Genomic DNA, 21,228 nt, shown 5'->3' on the forward strand with positions numbered 1-21,228 from the left:
CAGTTCTGATTGCCAAAGCCCTGTCCCCAGCCTGTGGGGGATGTAGTGTGGCTCATTCACAGGTTGAAGAAGCAGACCCTTGAGCTATCAGTACATTTGGGAGCACAAGGACCAATGTTGACTCTTAACAGGAAGTTAGAAGGATCTCAATGGACACAAACAAGTCGACACTCTTAGAGTAGACATGGTGTGTGGCCTCAGGCCTGCCATTATTCCAGCAGTCTGTCCATCTGCTTTCTTTTCTTTTTGGCTTTCGGGCCACACCTGGTGACACTCAGGGGTTACTCCTGGCTATGCACTCAGAAATAGCTCCTGGCTTGGGAAACCATATGGGATGTCGAGGGATAGAAGTGCAGACTGTCCTAGGTTAGTACGTACAAGGCAGATACCCTACCCCTTGCGCCACTGCTCTGACCCCTGTCCAGCTACTTTCTGAGAGAACCCCCAGCTTGCCTCTGCTGTGTTGTTCCAGATCTCCAGGACTCACATTAACCTAACAGGCCTCTCCTTCCATCTCTGCTAAGGGGGGGGGAAATCCAAGAACAAGCTTTCCAGTAAATTCATTTCACATAAACTAGCCTGAAGGATAAGGTGAAAATACTGGATGTCCTACAGATAGGTCCAGATCTGCATGCCTCAGGTATGCCTGCAACCTGAAGAGAATGGAGGTGACCCACTGGATTGGGAAGCTAAGAGATGTAGTTCAAGGGTCTGACATGGTTGCTATGCGGTTGACTGGCCTCTTGAGGACTATGCAAAGCACCCTGGTTTGGCAGCAGCAACGCCTTCAATAGCCCCTGGATACTGGCCTGAGCAAATGGAAACTCACCTTGGTGCTAAAGCTTGTCTTCTCATCAGCCAGGCAGAGTGACCAGCACCTGTTGTGCTAACTAACTTTCCCCAGCTCCTATCCAGGAAAAAAACAAAACAAAACAAAACAAAAAAAACAACCCCCCCCTTTTTTTTTTTTTGGTCACAACTGATGATGTTTAGAGCTAACTCCTGGCTCTGGACTTAGGGATCATTCCTGGAGGGCTTGTGGGACCATATGGGGTGCTAGGAATCAGACCCAGTTGACCACATGCAAGGCACGCAAACACCCTACCTGTTTTACTATGGTTCCAACTCTACCTGGGGAATCTTGACCTAGGTAACAGTCACAAGAACACAGTGCTAGTTTCCTTTCAGCAGGGATGTTTAATACTGGTATAATGAGCTGGAGAGAGTCGGGGAAAGGGGGAGTGGGTCTGTGTGTGTGGTGATGTTTGATGTGAGAAGCCTTTCCTATGAATATTCCTTTTTTTTGGGTGGGCACACCTGTTTGATGCTCAGGGGTTACTCCTGGCTAAGCACTCAGAAATTGCCCCTGGCTTGGGGGGACCATACGGGACACCGGGGGATCAAACTGCGGTCCTTCCTTGGCTAGCACTTGCAAGGCAAGACACCTTACCTCGAGCGCCACCTCACAGGCCCCCCTATGAATATTCTTATGTTGCCTCTTTCCACCAGTTCCAATCACAGGTCTGCTTTCTCCTTTAGGTCTCTATTCCATCTGTATCCTGAGGGTCCAGCAGGCCCAGATTGAACCCTGACCTCTCTCCTTGGCAGCCAGGCCTCAGATGGCTTTTACAGCATAGTGTCCTACAATCAAATCACACAATTTTTTTTGTTTTTGTTTTTTTCGGCCACACCATTTTAATGCTCAGGGGTTACTCCTGGCTAAGCTGTCAGAAATTGCCCCTGGCTTGGGGGGACCATATGGGGGATCGAACTGCGGTCCTTCCTTGGCTAGCATTTGCAGGGAGACACCTTACCTCTAGCGCCACCCCACTGGCCCCAAATCAATTTTTTAGCATCTAGACCTACATGAAACTTCCCAGCACGGAAAACCCTGGTCAAGACTTTCCTTTGGCACACAGCATACATGGTTGCCTTCTTCCTGATTCCCAAAGGCAGTCCATGTCTGCTTGGAGGATTGCAGCTCTAAAGGTCAAAGAGAAGTTTGCTTCTTCTGGTCCCCAGGTCTGGGTTGTCTGTAGAACCACCATTGGAGGCCAAGGTTAATGATGCTTGTCACTTCTTCCTCATGCCTGCAGACCTGCTGCTGTCAGCAGGGACTCACAGCCATTGCCAGCCAGGCTTGGCTTCATTACTTCCTACAGTCTTTATACAATTACCTCCCAAACTGGAAATGGTGTCCAAAGTTCCAAACTCAAGTTTAGCCAGGTTCACTATAATAGGTATAATTTACCTTTCCCCTAAACTTATGAAAATTTATTTTTGTATACCCCCTCATCCCCAAACCTTCTACATATATATACACTACTAATGACAAGCAATGAAAGAGGTCATGCCAAGGATAGCAAACAACACTTTCTAGATATTAGGCACTTATCCATGGCTCCTTAGACACTCATTTAATCTTCAACAAAGTGCAAGGCAGGTGCTTTCCCTATACTAGATAAGAGTTTGGATCTCTGAGCAGTTGTCCAATTGCCAAAGACTTTGGTCCCTTGATTGGTTCAGACAGCACAACAAGGGATACCTCACAAAGTAGAGAACACCAGAATGGGATCTAGAAGTCTGTGGAATGGAAGAAATCAGATTTCAGAGGATGGAGAGGAGGCTCAACGTCACTTTTAGCAAGTCTGATTTGCCCTGGGCTCATGTAGCTTGGATTTTTATTGGAAACCGGATGCAGACATGTTTTTCATTATCAGTGCTATCCCAACCTACTCACAGGTTGCTCTGAGGAGAAAAACATATCAGTTAAGACTAGAAATATTAGATAACATAGACTCTTGGACATAAATGTTTTGTGTTCCACACTGGCAGAGGCAGGGGGGTTAGTCCTGGCTTTACACTCAGGGGTTCTCGACACTCTTGGCAAAATTCAGGGGGACATTTGGGGCACTGGGAACTGAACTCAAATCTGCAAGACAAGCACCTTATCCATGTACTGTTTCTCCAGATCTGATACACCAACATTTAAAAGGTGGCAGGGGAGGCTTCAAATAGAAATACTAAAAGTAATATAGATATTTGTCTCCTTGGGAAGCCTATGCCAGGAAGCCACCTATCTAAAGAAAGTCTATATAAAGTGTGTCTGAATTATCTTACCATCTCTTGTACCCAGAGCAATCATGCATTCTTACTTCCATTGCAAACTGAGGATTTTTTTTCTGGGGGATTGTGGAGTATTTCAGAGGTCAATCCATTGTATAATCAATGCGAGTTCTATATATCTTGGAAGTTGACACACAAAGCATTTAATTTCATCTATGATAGTTTTGTGTGTGTGTGTGTGTGGTTTTTGGGTCATACCCGGCAGCGCTCAGGGGTTACTCCTGGCTCTACACTCAGAAATCGCTCCTGGCAGGCTCGGGGGACCATATGGGATGCTGGGATTTGAACCATGGTCCCTCTGCATGAAAGGCAAATGCCTTACCTCCATGCCATCTCTCCGGCCCCTATGAGACTTCTTAATTCAACTCCTATGAGTTCTCCCTCCCACCTCCCCCAACTCCCTTAAACTACAAAGACATCTCTATGCCTGAGGTCTCAAGTCACTTAGGTTTCTAGATATCTTTCCTCACCTTGCTAAGGTTGGGCGGAAGAGTAGGTTAGAGCACAAGAAGGGGACGGGGTCTGAATAGACAAACACAGGCAGACAGTGGGAGACTCAGTTATTGAAATACTAGTTGCCTTATTTTCATACGGCGCTTATCCACAAGACAGTTACAGTTAAAGTGGTAGTGAGCCACTCTGGCTGGTCCCTGGCTATGCTGGAACAGGTCCCAGTGAAGTTTATTGTTGCCTCTCTGTATTCTGAGAAGCACCTTCCGAGCTTTTTAACCACAGTGAAGTGCAAACAAGGTGGCAGATGGCTCAGACTTTCTCTCCACATTTTCTTTTGAGACAAATTGTTCTTATAAGAAAGTTATTTCCCAGCCTCTTGTATTCAAGGTATTTCTCATCACAGTATGAGTCCTCAAGGATAAATGTGCCCTTGGATGGAAACATTCCATATGACAGAAGCACAGCACTTGTGAAATGCTGTTACCCGGTTGCTCCGGGCAAGTCTGGACTCACTGAGCCCTACTTCACCTTCAAGCTTCAGTCCTGGCACACTGCCCTCATTAGATCATAAAGAAGGACACAACCTTTCTTTGGAAGAGTCTTTTCCTCCCAAGTCTTGGTTGAACTAAAGGAGGCAGCTTTATGGTCTGGACATATTTACTTGTTTTTCTTTTTGTTTTTGGGCCACACCCGGCGGTGCTCAGGGGTTACTCCTAGCTGTCTGCTCAGAAATAGTTCCTGGCAGGCACGGGGGACCATATGGGACACCGGGATTCGAACCAACCACCTTTGGTCCTGGATCGGCTGCTTGCAAGGCAAACGCCGCTGTGCTATCTCTCTGGGCCCTACTTGTTTTTCTTAAGAGAAACAACCACATTCAGGGCCAGATAGATAATATGGGGCTTACGGTGCCTGCCAAGCATGATGACTGACTCGGGTTTGAGTCCTGGCACTGCTGAAGTGACAGAGGCAGGAATAAGCCCTGAACACTGCTGAGTATGACCCCCAAATCCAAAATACATAAGTAAACATTTACAGTGCATTCCTTGGGGCAGGACAAGGAAAACAATCTGGTATTTGTAAATACAGGAAGCAGAGTATTTTGGAGGGCTGGTCTAAATAAGGGACTTCACTAATTTGTACTCTTAGCTCAAAATGCGAGAATCTTAATTTTCTGGGTTCACTGAAGATGTATCCTAATACCCTATGTTTTGCTGACCAAATTGTGACCTGTGTTCCCAATATCTGTAAGTGACAATGATCAATGGCAACGGGTGCAGAGTACCAGTGTTTCTTATATTTTTCAGCATGAATTTGAATTAAATTTCCAAGTAGGCAAGAATTAAAACAGGAAAGAAATGGAGGAGGGGTGTCTAAGCAACCACATCTTCCCTGGAAGAGAAGAGGAAGCCATGAGAGGTGAGTAATAGGTTTATTTGCATATACACAAGAGCTGGCTTTGCTGGGAGAGAGGTGGGCCGTGTGAAGAGGTAAGGCGTCAGCAGAGGAAGGCTCCTTGACAAAAGAGGGCCCCTTTAGTTAAATAAATCAAGCACAGTTGTAACCCTTTGTTTTCTCCAAGCCAACTAGCCATTTAATCCATTTACCTGCTGTCCCATAGATGCTTACAAAACCAAGAAATAAAATGGGAGAAAACATTTTTACATATCCAGACCAGCCACTTAAAACTTTATGTACAGGATGCAGGGAAAACAAAACAAAACAAAAAACCCAAAAAACTAGGAGGCACTTTTGAAGAATTCTAATCAGTGCCATCTGTCCTGCTAGCAAAAACACTGATGTGGAAGAACTTTAGGGTTAACCACGCCCCAATGTTGGTGCCTTAATTTTAACAAGAGCTTAGGTCTGATATCACCAAAATTATTAGGCCTACTGTCCCCTTTTCAGAAAAAAATATATCCTTCAGCCCCTCTTTGGTTATCTACCTTTTCCAAACAACATACAGAAAACACAACCACAGCTCCAGCTGCACTAAGACTTCATTCTAGGTCCAGTGTCCCCTTGGGGAAGCAGTACCCACTTTTGGGAAACATTGGATTATACAAAGGGACCCTGGAAGTGATTCCTGCCAGGTTTTCAGGCACATGACTGGACAAATTTCTGGAACTATGCATTTCTCAGCCTGCTCCTGTGTTATCTGGTGGGGCCTGCCTCCTGGCAAGCTGAACCAGGAAAGCTGGGAACACTCTTTTCCGAAGAAGGTAGACATCCTTGCTAAAAAAGATCTTGGATATCACCGTTGAACCAATGTGAACTTTGACTTCTCTTCTGGGTATCCAAACTAGGTCAAGGTTTTTTATTTTTTAATATAGAGAGACCAAGGTCTGCATTTGGGAAATAGAATTACCAAGTGGCTAGTTCCCAAGCAAACTTGAACTTCTTTTTTTTCCCCCTCTAGAAACAGAAGTGGATTAACTTTAGAGAAGTCAAAAGAGACTATTATGTTAAATAAAACAAAACAGAAAAACTGGGTTGCTGACTAGGAAGGGGAAGAGAAACACACACTGAGTGATGGTATTTTTTTTTTTTGTATATAAAGGATTAAAAAACTCCAATTTAATAAATTTTGGAAAAGCAAATGTAAAATGACTTGGGCTTATAAAACCAGAATTTACAATTATCTGTGAATAGTCAGAAAACAAATCATAGAACCATTTTAATTACAAATTCAAGGTAATTCTAATGGTTACAGAATCACTTTCTCACTCTCCTGGTGAGATTACAGTTGTTAAATTATAAGCATCCCCACTGCTACTCATAAATACCTTCATCTCCTCCTCCTAAGACAGTGTGTTCACTCCCATGTCACACCGTACACACCAGGCACATCTTTTCTTTCACAAAGCTTAGTGAGCTATCTCCTTTTGGCTGAGTTTAACAACTGTTTTTTCTTTTCTTTTCTTTTTTTATTAAATCCCTGTCCCCTAGAGCCTAAATTCCTCCAGGTTTTCATCTCCCACAGGTTGCCTTCCATTGGGTCTTAGTCCTAGGCAGGTAGGCTCTCCTCCCAAGGGAGCGTTGGTCAGAGGTCAGCCACTCACACCTGCTCTTCTCTGTCAATGCCGCTAGCCTCCTAGCTGCCCAGCACCTTTGCATTCAAGAACAAGATGTTTTTTCTCTCTCTCATTTCTTGCCAGTATCCTCTGCCTTTCCATGCCTTTGCTCTATCATTCATAAGTCTTCTCGTCTTACTATACCTTTCATTAATTGATCATCAAGTGATTGGAACCACCATTGCAATGTTAAAAAATTTTTTGCGATTTTTTTTCCTCCTCTCATTTTTAACCATCACATCGAAAACATCTCTTCTAGGAGCCAGAAATCTAAAACCACTCTCCATACTCTCTGCCTTCTACTCACTAAAAATCTTATTTAGAGATGGCATCTGCTCTGCAAGATCTAGTTAGAATACCACTGTCTTGATCAACTCTAAGTCAGAGGGAAGACACTAGTCCATATAGTCCATATAGCCAATCTTTTTGGGTAGAATGAAGTGAATTCAATAGCACAACCTGCTCTTCATCACCCTTCATGAATGCACCTACAATTTCCACTTTAGTATATAAAACAGAGCTCGAGAGTGGTTTTTTCCCTCCTTGCAAAATGCACAGATGTCACACGGGAACCAAGAGTGAGCCTGCTGGTCTGTGTATCTTAAGAACTAGCACCTAACTGGCTAAAGTGATACCAACAAGTAAATTATATTTTATGGTTTCCATACTCTGTATGTTGTGGCACTCTCAATGTGCCATCAATGGAACTTATCAGGGAGCAATGTTCTCTTAAACTGATCTTAAGAGCTAACTTTTCGTCAGCATTAAACAAATCTTAGAATGCCTACATTAAACACTGAGGGGAGAAGTGCTGAGAGAAAACATGGAAAAGCTCTTTAAGAAAGGAGCCTATGCTTTTCCCTGACAGCTTTCCTTTCCATTCTTTCAACAACAATCCACACTGGCAGCACAACCAGATTTAGTATCACTCAGCGTTAGGAACAGTACACCTAGGCAGGTAAACAGGGCGAGATGGCAAACACTGCAGATCCACTGATCCTTTCTGATGGAGAATTGAAAGAAAAGTCTAAGAGATAATGAGCTAATGCTGGCCAGTGCACCCCCACGAGAACAAGTCGGACACTCATCAAGGAATTACTTTAACAGCTCTGCACAGGTAAATGCTATGCTCAAGTCTCGCTAGAGAGGAGTTACTTGGACACCCCCTCCCGCCCACTCTTCTTAAAACAGCACAAGCCAATGGTCAGCTAAATGGTCAGACCCATCGTTAAATAGAAGGGAGCAGCATCAGACACAGAATTACAGGCCCTGGTTTTATGTGCCTTTAATACTTTTTTTTTCCTTTTCTGTGTTCACTAAACAGTATTTTTTTTTTGTAAAGTTACTTTCTTTTGTAGCCTTTTATTTTCCCTTGTAGTTATCATGTTTTTAATTTCTTCTCTGAAGAAGAATTCTCAGAATCTGTATCTTCCAACTCAACCCGGTGCCTTTTGTGGCCACTATGGCCATGCACAGCCCGGCTGTCTGTGTCTGGGGGGTCAGTGGGATCCTCTCTCGGTCCAGCACTGGGGTCCCCTAAGGGCATTTCAGACCCACAACAATCCTTGTGTAGGAGGGTGTCTGCCATAGACAAGTTATCATGGCTAGTATCCGAATGTCCAGAAGAAGAGCAGGCCACTGCCTCCAACTCCCCAAAGTTCTGCCCATTGTTGTGGGAATGGGGAGGGCGGGGGTGTAAGCGTCCGTTATTGTGGTTGGCACAGATGGTTTCGAGGCTCCTCTCCTCGCTGTCATGGGACTGGGTCCTGGGACAGTTGCCAGACCCGCTGCTCAGAGTGGAGACAGACGTCTTGGGAGCAGAAGGAGAGGGTGTTTCCTCAGCTCGGCTGCTCAGAGTCTTGCTCAAGGCCTTCCCATTGAGCTTCTTAGTTTCAAAAGTGTGTTCTACAGGCCCACTGTTGTTAGTGTCCTGAGAGATATCCTCTGGGGCTTCTGCCCAAGAGTGGCTGCTGTGCTCAGGACCGGGGCCATTGCTAGCATTTCTGACACAAGTCCCCTCTTTCAAGGCTTCCTTGCTGTGACCTTCCAGAGGTAGGTCCTGGTTCCTCTGCGTGGTGGCCACATTTGGACAGGCGTCCTGACTGGAAGAAGGGGTGGGGTTGTCCTTGTGGCTGGTTCCTGCTCTCCCTTCATCTGTGTCCCCCGACACGAGGGAGCTCTCTCCATCTTTGTTATTTGAGTAAGAGATATAGGAGTAGCGCAACCATTTGTAAGCTTTATAAATTTTCCGCTCTACGGACTCGATGTCCGACGTTGGTGATGCTCGGCTTGGTTGAATGTCCAGAGTCGAAGTGCTTCGCTCTGGGGAGGAGGCGGGGGAGGAAGAGAGATCGTCTACTTTGATCTGGGGGTAATCGTAGTTGTCTTCCCCGATGTAGGTGTTGGTGGGCTTGGCCGGGGCATTGGGCCGCTCTTCTCTGGGAGTCTTCTGTCGGCGCCGCAGGGCATTCCGCTGCCGGGTGGAGGCCCGGCGCTCGTTGAGCTCTTCCTCGTCCTCAGAGCTGCTGGAACTGCTGGAGCTGCTAGATTCCTCTTCCGGACTGGGTGACCGAGGCCTGGGGAAGAGGTCGGTGTCCAGCTCAACCTCACAGGCATTCTCTTCGGAGTCGGACTCGTTAGAGAGTGCCAGGAGGCGTTTGTCCTGGTAGCGCCGCAGAGCAGACAGTCGCTGCTGGCGAGAGGTTGCATCCTCGCACGTAGGTGGGGGCGGTGTAGAAGCCACCGTGTTGGTGGAAGGGGGAACCCGCAGGGGCCCCAAATGGAAGGCGCTGTCGGCAGACTCGTCCACTGTGGGTAGAGGGGAGCGAGGCAGGGAGGCCGAGGACTCCGAGTCTGTGTAGCCCGATCGCTCGCTGACCCCAGCATGCAGTTGAAGGATGGTGCTCTCACTGAGGTCGCTGTCCGAGTCTGAGCTCCAGCCCTCAATCTCGCGTCGCACCAGGGAGTCGAAGAAGGCCATCATCCGGGGGTCTTCCTGCACCGACTGGTTGGCATAGTCATGTGACAGGCCGCTCCCACTATTGAGCACCAGGCTTATGTATTCTTCGTGGGTATACAGGCAACGAGAATCATCCTCAATCCGGCCATCAAGGTCTCCAGTACAGCCCGGTTGCTTGTATGGGCTCCAAATCTGCACAGAAAGCAAAGACCAAACCAACAAGGACAAATAAGAAAGCATGTAAGTTGACTAATTCCAATGCAGAGAGATCTTACCCAGGACTTGGTAATTAACTTTAAGTATACATTACTGGGGCACACATTACTGGGACGGTACAGGAGGTAAGGTACTTGCCTTGCACGTGGTTAACCTGGGTTTGATTCCTGGCATCCCATCTGGTCTAGCAAGTACCACTAGGAGTGATGCCTGAGTGCAAGTCAGGAGTAAACCCAGAGTATGCTCAGAGGGGCCATGAACTGTAGAGGAGCTGAGCCCAGGGATCCTGTGTGTAAAGCAAGCATCTCCCAACACAAAATATATATTTTGTATTATGCAGACCATACACAGAAAATAGAGGCTTCTAAAGTCAGATGTAAGAAAACACACTGTTTAGGACATAGTACTTACCTAGAGCCAGGAAACCTTAAAGCCTACATCTAAGCCCAGCATGATTACATACCTCAACCAGCAATTTGGAAATGACATAACATCCTCCCCACTCCATCCATAATCTCAAGAGGATGAAGGATGAATGACTTGAAGACTGATCGATGTACTTAAAACTCTCAAAAGCCCAAAGCTGTGCACAAAGAAGGGACACTGAAAATAGACCCAATAGCCAGACCTTGATCACAGCCAGTATTCTGGTCTGTCACTTCACTTCTCCGTAACTGCAATATTTCTTTCCTTTTGGTTTTTTTGGGCCAGCTAGAGGTGCTTAGGGGTTCCTCCTGGCTCTGCACTCAGAAATTGCTCCTGGCAGGCTTGGGGGACCATATGGGATGCCAAGGATGAAACCAGCATTGGTCGCATATAAGGCAAACACCCCACTGCTATGCTATGCCTCTAGCTCCTAGAAGATTTCTATTTAACTAGTGGGAATTGCTTATTGGAACTTGATATGGACAGCCAACTGCCGACACCACAGTTCACTCTTGGACATGCAAGAATCAGTAAGCTAGTAAACTGGATTCCCCTAAGTAGGGAGAGGCTGACTTTCCCCAACTTTTCTACTAGCTGCAGAACAAATAGAATTCCTCCCCTTCTACCCCTACACTTATCTACTCCAGTCAGAGACAAGGGTTAACTGTCAAAAGTCAGCAGAACTAGGCTTCACACTCAGGTTTGTCTGAATGCAAAAGTGCAACCTGACAAGTTGAATAAGTTATGCAAAAACGAGTTTCAAGGCAATTAAGCTGTCGCAGCAAATAAGAATGACTAGTGTCACCTGACTACCAGACTGGTCCACAGTCTCACAGGGAAGTTTAGTTTTATCAGCCAGTAGCTATGGCAACTAAAATGAAATTCCAGGCAATCGTCTTGCCTGACAAGCTGGTGTCTATCTTTAGAAGGCACCCAATCCTAGAAAAACAATAGCCCTTCATTCCCTAGACTCCATAAATGGCTTTATTTTCCCAAAGCTGCTTTAGGATATTTTACCTACTTCTGAGTCTTTTCCTGCAGCCTGTTCTCTCCAGGCTTTATTTGGAACTCTTGGGAGGAGTCTCTCTTTTAACTCCTATCCAAGTCTTCTATATTAGCTGATCATCACTGATTCCCAACTCAAGAGTCATTCCTCCTTCAGTTCCGGTGCCTTCTCACAACTCCTTGGGTTTTCCCCATTTCTAGCTTCATAATTTCAAGGACAGAATCTTAAAGCAGTAGTGCTCAAACTCTGGAGTATGGGACCTGAGAGATAGCACAGCAGTAGGCTATTTGCCTTGCAAGCATCGGATCCAGGATACACGGTGGTTCGAATCCTGGATTCCCATATGGTCCCTTGTGCCTGCCAGGAGCGATTTCTGAGCGCAGAGCCAGGAGTAATCCTGAGTGCCACTGGGTGTGACCCGGAAAAAAAAAACAAACAACAACAAAAACAAAACACAAAAAACAAACTCTGTAGTACACAGGAATCACTTAGAGAATTCTTACAATGTTGACCTCTTAGCCCCAAATTTAGAGATCCTGACTCATAAAGTCACAAATAGCTCTTAGAGGACATTTTTAATTTTTTGTTTTGGGGTCACATCTGGCAGTGATCAGAGAATAATACAGCAGTATTGCTTATGAAATCCAAGGTTACCGCATGGAAAAGAGGGACTACAGTCCTTTCAACCATTTATCCAATCGGGGGGGGGGGGGGGGGAAGGAAGAGAGAAGAGGGGGGAAGAGAGGGGGGAGGGAGGGAGGGAGGGAGGGAGAGAGAGAGAGAGAGAGAGAGAGAGAGAGAGAGAGAGAGAGAGAGAGAGAGAGAGAGAGAGAGAGAGAGTACTCTGGTGATGCTGAGGTGACATGTGGTGTTCAGGATTGAACCAAGGTTCGCACATGCAAATCATTCACTTTAGCCTATAAATGATCTCCCTGGACCTAGACCTAACATTTTATTTTTATTTTTAATTTTTTTTGATTTGTGGGCCACATCCGGTGATGCTCAGGGGTTACTCCTGGCTATGCATTCAGAAATTGCTCCTGGTTTGGGGGACCCTATGGGATGCTAGGGGATCGATCCGTAGTCCATCCTGGGTCAGCTGTGTGTAAGGCAAATGCCCTACTGCTGCGCCATCACTCCGGCCCCTAGGCTTATTATTATTATTGTAAACATACAATCAAAGAAGAATAAGTGGTGTGAAACAAAGGAATATAGTTTGAATAAAACAAGTAGCAGAAGGTCTGGGAAGATAAAGAGATGGAGTATATATAGCCTTTGCATGTGAGAAGCACAGGTTCTATCACCAGCAGTTCATGGCTTAATGGAACACTGAGCTGGGAGCATCTCCTGAGCACTGAGGGCTGTGCTTCCCCCAAACAAACAAACCAAGACAAAAAACAAAAACAAAACAAAAAAAAAACCTCAAGTAGTAAAAAAAAAAATTTTTTTTTAAAAAGAAACTATCGGGCCCAGAGAGCTAGCACAGCGGCGTTTGCCTTGCAAGCTGCCAATCCAGGACCAAAGGTGGTTGGTTCGAATCCCGGTGTCCCATATGGTCCCCCATGCCTGCCAGGAGCAATTTCTGAGCATGGAGCCAGGAGTAACCCCTGAGCACTGCTGGTGTGACACAAAAACCACACACACACACACACACACACACACAAAAAAAAAAAAAGAAACTATCAAATTCTTTGTAAGACTCAATATTTAGAAAATATGTAGACAAGCTCTCCCACAATGGGCTGGGCTATCTCTGTAAACAGATGCCTGAAGAAGAAATGTTTGATGTGTTATTATTATTAATAGTTCTTGTACAACACCCAGCAATATGCAGGGGCTACTCCCAGCTAAATCCTTGTGAGTATCTCCTTGTGGTGCTGGAAGGCAATGCAGTGCCAGAGATTATCAGGATTCCTGTATATAAAGCATGTGTTTCATACAGTTGAGCTATTTCTCCAGCACTATTTTTATAAGGGGCTACACCAGCAGTATTAGGGAGAGTCTGGGGCCCTGTGATAATGTTCTGGATCAACAAGGCCATATTCTACAGTTTTCAGAAAGCCTTGTGCTACTGGGGACTGAACTTGGGGCCTTGTATATGCTCTACCTTACCATTTATGCTATCTCCTCATATCGATTTGGTGGATTAGAAACAGAAAGGAAAGGTCCACAAGGCAATATCCTCATAAATTGATATTACTCTGCAGTCTAGGCTAAATCTCTTATTATCCCAGATTAAAACTGGTAAGGCCAGGCCAGAAGCAATAGCATAGTGGCTAGGGCATTTGCTTTGCAGAGCTGATACGGACTGGATCCCTGGCGTCCCATATGGTCCCCTGAGCCTGCCAGGAGTAATTTCTGAGTGCAGAGCTAGAAGTAACACTTGTGCGCCATTGGGTATGACCCAAAAAACAAAAACAAAACAATAACAAAAACAAAAAGAAAAACCCAATAATGGCCAAAGAGATAGTATAGCAGGTAGTAAGGCGCTTGCCTAGTATGTGACTTAATAAGGCTCAATCCCTGATACTCCATATGGTCTCCTGAGCCCTACCAGGATGATCCCTAAGCAGGGTCAAGAGTGAGCTCTGAGCACTGGTTTGTGGTGCCCAAATCAAACCCCAAATCAAACAATAAAAATGATAAACTGAAGACTGGAGAGATAGTATAGACAGTGATGGCTAACCTTTTTGAGCCCGAGTGCCCAAACTGCCACACAAAACCAAAGAATGCCCAGTTCTCCCAATGGCCAGTCTGGCCCTGTTGCCAGGTGAGCTGCAAAGCACTCACCGGCGCACTCACCTCCCACCACGCCACATATCTTAACTGCGGACCTTCCCGAGTACCAGCTGCAAGGCCTTTGCGTGCCACTGCTGGCACGAGTGCCATAGGTTCGCCATCGAGGGTATAGGAGATTAAGGTGCTTGCCTTGAACATGAACAACCCTGGTCTGATTACCGACATTTCATATGTTCTAAGCCTCACCAGGACTGATCCCTGAGCACAGACCCAGGAGTAAACCCTGATCATTTCTGGTTATGTCCTCAAAAAAAAAAAAAAAAAAAAAAAAAAAGAGGAGGGAGGGAGAGAGAGAGAGAGAGAGAGAGAGAGAGAGAGAGAGAGAGAGAGAGAGAGAGAGAGAGAGAGAGAGAGAGAGAGAGGAAAACAAAAACAAAAACTCATGAATTGTTAATAGAAATACAAAATACTAACAATCAAATGCTGTCCAGCTGTGCAACAATTAAGTTTCAAGGTTCTAATTTATTGTTCTACCCAGAAGCCCATGCTTCTTTAGAAAGCCCTTTAGAAAGGAAAATCCTAACATTGAAATTTTGCTTTTACTTGGGTTTTGAAACATATTTAGCCAAGAGAGACTTTAATTCCTGAAGCCTGGATGGAGTAAAGGAACAAAGTGGCTGGCATCAGATATAGGAAACTTGAGTACAAATTCTCACTCAGCCCCTTATTCACTGGTACTTTGAGTGAAGTTCTGTTCCTCATCTAAACATGAGTTAGCTGGATGTCCTCAGTCAATTTTAGATCAAAACTAACCCCTCCCATCCCCAAACTATCAGCCTTAGTCTCTGTGTAGAATTGTGGAGACAGAAAGGACAGAGGCTTGGTTAAACCACGTAAACAGCACTAAGCATGATCACTTCACCCTTCAAAGTATTTCTTCTCATCGAAGAAATGAGAATGTTGAAATGGCGTGACACATAGCAAACTAGTATGTGTGTGGCGCTTTCTCTTTTACTTGCAGCTAAACACCTCAATCAGATTTTAGATCTAGCTCTGGAGACTTTAAACACCAGAAGTATCTACCATTCCCCACTTAGTCCTCTTTTCTTAAAACATCAAATATTTGTTCTTGGGGTGTTGGGGGGCACGGGGTGTGAATGATGCTTTGTCAACCAGGTCAAGTACAATGGCTAGTGCCAAAGGATGTAATGATGCTTAATCCTGTAGTGTCTGGGATTACCCCAGCAACCCCAGAGGTGCTAAGGTGCCACCAGAATTCCACCCAGTGATACTTGGGGTACCATGGGAAGCTGAATCAAGGCATGTGCTTCAACATCTATCCTATCTCTCTCTCTCTCCAGACTCAAAATGGTTTATTTCTTTGCAACAAAAGCCAACAACTCAAAAGTGAAAACACAACTTCCTGTTACTTTGTATATATGCCCAGACAAGACTCCTCATGAGTCAAGGTTTATTTCTCATAAAGAGGATGAGCAGCTTTATTTTCTCCACAGCCCAGTGAAAAGTTTAACTCAAAAGGCTGCCAAGGAAACAGATGCAGTTTAATTATTACTCAAACATCATCATGATGGAAAGCAAGTAAGAAGTGTGCTGGTGTACACAAGTAATGATGAGCTGTCTGATCTCCAAAATCTTTCATCCAAAATATATTTCATTATATTAAATTTAAAATTTTTTCCACTTACCAAGAAAAATTATAATAGATTAGGTGCCTTTCTAATGTGGCTTCCAAGATCTTCTGGACCCACATCATGCCAGCCTGCCCGGCCTTCTATCTAAAATCCTCCCTGTGGTCTTGACTTTGACCAAACAAGGGATTTTTGTTTTTTAATATGCCAGCCTTACATTTTCCAGCATCTGAACACTTATTTATTATATACATAATGCTGAGCACACAGTGGGTGACCAATAATTATGTGCTGGATCCTTAAATTATTAAATATACATTCTTTCTTTTTGATATTCTTGTATTATGCTTGAGCTTCCTTTTGCAGTGCCCTATCTGTCCCTTGAAATCTAGTTTAACTAGTACTTGAGATTTTTATCTCCAAAGGAAAATAAATCTCCTTTCTAGAGCACTTAATGTTTGTCTCCTATACAATGTCTGCAATTTTCATTATCTTTATTTATTTTTGGTTTTGGGTCACACCCAGCAGCGCTCAGGGGTTACTCCTGGCTCTGCACTCAGAACTCACTCCTGGCAGGCATGGACGACCATATGGGATGCCAGGATTTGAACCACTGTCCATCCTGGATCAGCTGCGTGCAAGGCAAATGCCCTACCACTATGCTATCTTTCTGGCCCTGATCTTTATTTTTAGATTCATCCACTGGGTTGTTAATTCTCCAGAGAACCTATGATTTCTTTCTTTACCTCTGTGTTCCCTTATAGGACCTACCACAAATGATACACAGTATTCATATCACTATTATGGGGTGAATAAATGAATAATTTATAATAATATGGGGTGAATGAACTGGTTTAGAGGGAAAAATCATCATTTAGTCCATCTTATGCTTAACTGAAAAAATAAAAAGCTTCTTTTGTTAAGAGTCAGTATTCAGGGCCCGGAGAGATAGCACAGTGGTGTTTGCCTTGCAAGCAGCCGATCCAGGACCAAAGGTGGTTGGTTCGAATCCTGGTGTTCCATATGATCCCCCGTGCCTGCTAGGAGCTATTTCTGAGCAGACAGCCAGGAGTAAACCCTGAGCACCGCTGGGTGTGAGAGTCAGTATTCAAGGGGAAAGAGCTGATAGGGGTGAGAAAAGACTAGCCCTGACAATAGGGAATCTTCTCACCAAGTGGTAAGAGACAGACAAGGAGAAGGGGTGCAGAGAATGTGGTAATGAGGAAATGGTAAAGAGGTTGGACTAGAAGTGATGACAATCTTATTCACTGATCCTCTCAAACAGCAAGCTGGAAAGTGACATAATAAATTGTCAGGCACTACTGGGTGATAAGTCACTATTAACACCCTAACTTGACAGACATCAGACAGACCAAAGAGCTGTCTGAGGGTGCCAATAATACAACTTAAAAGTTTCAAATAATTGGACATGTCCTGGTAAAGCAGGGGTCAGATTAAGCAGTGAGCTCAGTAGTGCAGCCTGGATAATTTCACAGGGAAATGTTTCTTTTTTTTCCTCTGAGTTCTCGAGTCATTTACAACCTCTGACCTTTAGGATCAGGATTCCAAGTTAACAGTGATTGGGGAGACTTAGCACAGAAGCATTCAATGTGCACAGTTATACAGAAACTTCCTTTTAAAAGGAGAAACCCAAGCAAAGCTATCTGAGAAAGAGAATGACATCAGGGGGCCAAAAGAGGATATACTTCTGTGCCAAACTATTAGTCACGGGCAATGTACGAACAGGGCCAATTCAGCAAATGCCCAAGTGAAGGTCCATTGAGATCATCAGACTGTCTCCTGCCTTCCCCTTGAATGGTGAGAGTGGTGGCACAGTGGGAAGAACAAAGGGCAAGGCTTTAGACTAGCTCTACAACTAATGAGCCGTATAATGAACCCCAGTTTTTTCATAACTCGAATCTCTTCATCTGTGAAAAGATCACTAAAGTGATCTAGAAGTCCTATTTGAATCCTCTGGAGAATATGGACAGTTGTGGAAATTAGTCTTAATTTACAATGTTGCCAAATCCCAAGAAAAGGAAGTGGAATTTAAGGACAAAAATCTATTGATCCATAATTTCACATTTTATTTGATAGTTATTTCTGCCTCAGATAAAACTTGGTTTAACTCTGGATAGTCAACCTTCCTACTTGCTTACTGCCCCAGAATCAAAGGAAATGAAAAAACTACCTAATTACCACACTATTCTTTTTATTTTTTTTAACTTTTTCTTAAAACCTTCTTTTAGAAGGTTTAGATTTCCACTAACATTTTCAATTTTTTTTTTACCTTTTTGTTTTACTATCTATCCTTTCACAAATAATGTTGGAGAGTTGGAGAGATAATACAATATGTAGGGCACTTGCTTTGCAGGTGGCTAACCCAGGTTAGATTCCCAGCACTGCATATGGTACCGAGCACTGCTAGAAGTTATTCCTGAATGCAGAGCCAGGAGTAACCTGAGCATTGCTCAATGTGGTGCCCCCCCAAAAAAACTCAAACACAAAAGTAATCTTGGGGCCTGGAGCAATAGTATAGAAGGTAGGGTGCTGCCCTATATTGCACACAGCTAGTCTAGGTTCAATCCACAGGCATCCCATAATCCCTTGAGCACTGCCAAGAGTGATTCCTGAGTGCAGAGCCAAGAGTAACCCCTGAGCATGGACCTCAAATTAAAAAAAAAGAAAAAACATCTTGTCACAGGGTTTCTAAAGAGTTTTGTTACTTGTCCCCAATCCTCATTTTTTCTTGTGAGTCATGGGGACTGGTCATCCTACCACAGACACAGGCCAAGTTGGGTCTCTCAGCTGCAGGCTATAAAAATATTCTGTATTTGTTGTTGTTTTGGGCCATACCCAGTTGTTAACAGAGCTTGCTCTGCATTCAAGCTCTGCATGCAGGGATCATCCTTGGTGGTCTCTGGGGACAATATGCAGTGCCAAGGATCAAACCAAATAGAGTCGGTGGCATGCAAGGCAAGAGCCTTAACTAACTATCCTATGTCTTTGTCCCTAGAGAATATTCTTTGACACAGCTAAGTTCACTTAATCAATGTGCAGTTGGCGTAAATGTTTAGCTCAATCGCAACAGTGTTTTTTGGAATTCCTAAGACAATTTAGCTATGATTACTGACAGTCACTTAGAATAGTATCATATGAGGACAGCGATTAATACAAAGTGAACAGTAAGTGCAAATTCATCTGGTTTCCTACAGATGAGGTTTGAAAAGCAAAACTGATCACACACAAAAATCAGAGGCCCCTGGAAATGACTGGTAGCATACAAGGTAGTATCTGGAGTACACTAAGTTTCAAAGTGTAGTGATTTCTTTTTACTTTGGGGGGGGCCACATCTGGTGGTTTGAGCTCAGTGCTCCAGTGTTGCCCCAGCAGTGTTCAGGGGACTGACCATACAGTATTAGGAATCAAACCTGGGTCTGCTGTATGTAAAGCAGATCTACTCCATTGAGCTAGCTCCTTGTTCTCTTAGTGACTACTTTCAAAAATAACCTAACAGAAAATGTTCCAAGTACTCCTTGAGAATTTTGATGGACCTTTAATATGTTTAGCTATGGAGTTATAAGTTATAATGATTTAAGAGGAACAGAAGGAAAGGCACCTCACCTTGATAATCTTTTCTACACCAGAAGAGCAGATCATATAGGTGTGGGGATTAAATCGGACCTGGTTAACAATAGACCGATGCCCTTTCAGCACCATGAAGGCTCCGTTGACCACCCTACCAATTCCACCTGGGAAGACAAAAGAAAACAAAAGTCAAATAATAAAATGAATGAAGGTAAACAAGTTTCAGTTATAGCAAACAATACTGAACTAGAGTCAAGACTTTATTAGCTACTCCACCATCAGAATGCTTAATCTCACAGATAAAAGTTGGTATGGAAAGAGAAAGATGAAATTTCTCAACATATGTGCTCTTACCAAGAGTCTTTATTTAACTTTTAAGCATTGCCCACGCCTGCCTACTCAACTCCATTGTCAATGAAGACACAGATACTTTAAGACATTTCTAAAGTGTCTGATAACCAAGATAAATCCAAATGTTACCTTAGAAAAGGACAGTCATGAGCAATGAGATAACTACTTGCGAATGGAGAGGCAGCTGAGCCTACATGCAGAGTCAGAAGTAGAATGTTATTCAAGTGCAAAAACACACCTCTGGAGACCAGGTATACAGCTGATATTTAGAAAATTTTTCCGTGTATGTGTCCTTAGGTTCAATCCCCTAGCACAACATAGTAATATGTGCTTAGAAATTTTAAAAATTCTCTGATCCATCTGTCCTCTTTCATATCATGAGGACAGCAAACAAAACACACACAAAAAATATAATGGATGGGGGCTGGAGTGATAGTATAGTAATAGGACGTTTGCCTTGCACATGGCTGCCTAAAACGAACCTGGGTTCGATCCCTGGCGACCTCTATGGTCCCCTGAGCCTGCCAGGCGCCGATTTCTGAGGGCATAGCTGGAGTAACCCCTGAGCGTCACTGGGTGTGGCCCCCCCCCAAAATAATAGAGACATCCTCTTCCAACCTCTCTCACACTCCCCCAACAGAGAGAACCAAGGATAAAGGGGAAAGTTTAGGACAGTTTCATAGTAAGGTTTAGGTCACTTATTTTTCAATACTTCCAACTTAATTAATGAGAATATGAATTAGAGACAGGCAAAAACAAAAACAAAAACTGGGACGGGAGCGACAGTACAATGGGTAGGGCATTTGCCTTGCATTCGGCAAACCAGGGTTTGGTCCTTTGTGTCCCATATGGTCCCCAAGACTACCAAGAGTGATTCCTGAGAGTAGAGCCAGGAATAACCTTCTGAGCGCTGCCAGTATGGCTCCCACCAAAACAAAACAAAAAACAACAAAAAAGCAAAAATAAAATAAAAACAAATCCAAAAAACAAAACTACACCTTGTATGTAAAAGCCAAAGAGATACAACAGGGTTTAAGATACTTGTCTTACATGCAGCCAATTCAGGTTCAATCCCCTAGAACTGGAGAGCACCTAGCCAGGAGTAAGCTCTGAGAAAAGCCAACTGTAGTCACTCTCCTCTCCCAGAAAAAACCATCAGGTCTGGATTAAAACCAAGATATCACTATAGAAGCTGTATTTTTTGTTTGTTTGTTTGTTTTTTGGGGTCACACCCGACAGTGCTCAGGAATTGTTCCTGGCAGGTTTGGGGGACCATATGGGATGCTGAGATTCAAAACACCGTCCTATTGCATGCAAGGCGTTTGCCCTACCTCCATGCTATCTCTCCGGCCCGTTTATTTTTAACCCACAGTTGGTGCTGCTCAGGGGACCTTATGAGGTGCCAAGATCTGAAGTAGCGTCACAGCTGCACTTGCATGTTGTTAGGCAAACACCTTTACTTTTATACTATCTCTCAGACTCAGTATTTTACTATTTGCATTATTAAAAGCCAAACAATATTACACAGCTTTTGTTTTGTTTGGGGGCTACATCTAGCTGTACACAACAGTCACTCCTGGTAGCACTCTGTGAATCACAGCACTGCCAGGATCAAAATACAGTTTGTCACAGGCAAATCAA

At 44.2% G+C, this 21,228-nt stretch overlaps 1 protein-coding gene across 1 annotated transcript in view; it reads right to left on the minus strand.

The window, feature by feature from the left end:
• Positions 1-7,921: 7,921 nt before the first annotated feature.
• Positions 7,922-21,228, minus strand: part of DCAF5 (DDB1 and CUL4 associated factor 5) — a 118,091-nt gene continuing 104,784 nt past the window's right edge. The window contains exons 8-9 of the mRNA XM_049770327.1: positions 19,273-19,400; positions 7,922-9,804 (exon numbers count right to left, since the gene is read on the minus strand). Of these exons, the coding sequence (XP_049626284.1) occupies positions 8,035-9,804; positions 19,273-19,400 (1,898 nt within the window). The 3' untranslated portion in view covers positions 7,922-8,034. The remainder of the gene's footprint in view (positions 9,805-19,272; positions 19,401-21,228) is intronic.

The sequence above is a fragment of the Suncus etruscus genome, chromosome 3, assembly GCF_024139225.1.
Source record: "Suncus etruscus isolate mSunEtr1 chromosome 3, mSunEtr1.pri.cur, whole genome shotgun sequence".
Classification (NCBI taxonomy): Eukaryota; Metazoa; Chordata; class Mammalia; order Eulipotyphla; family Soricidae; genus Suncus; species Suncus etruscus.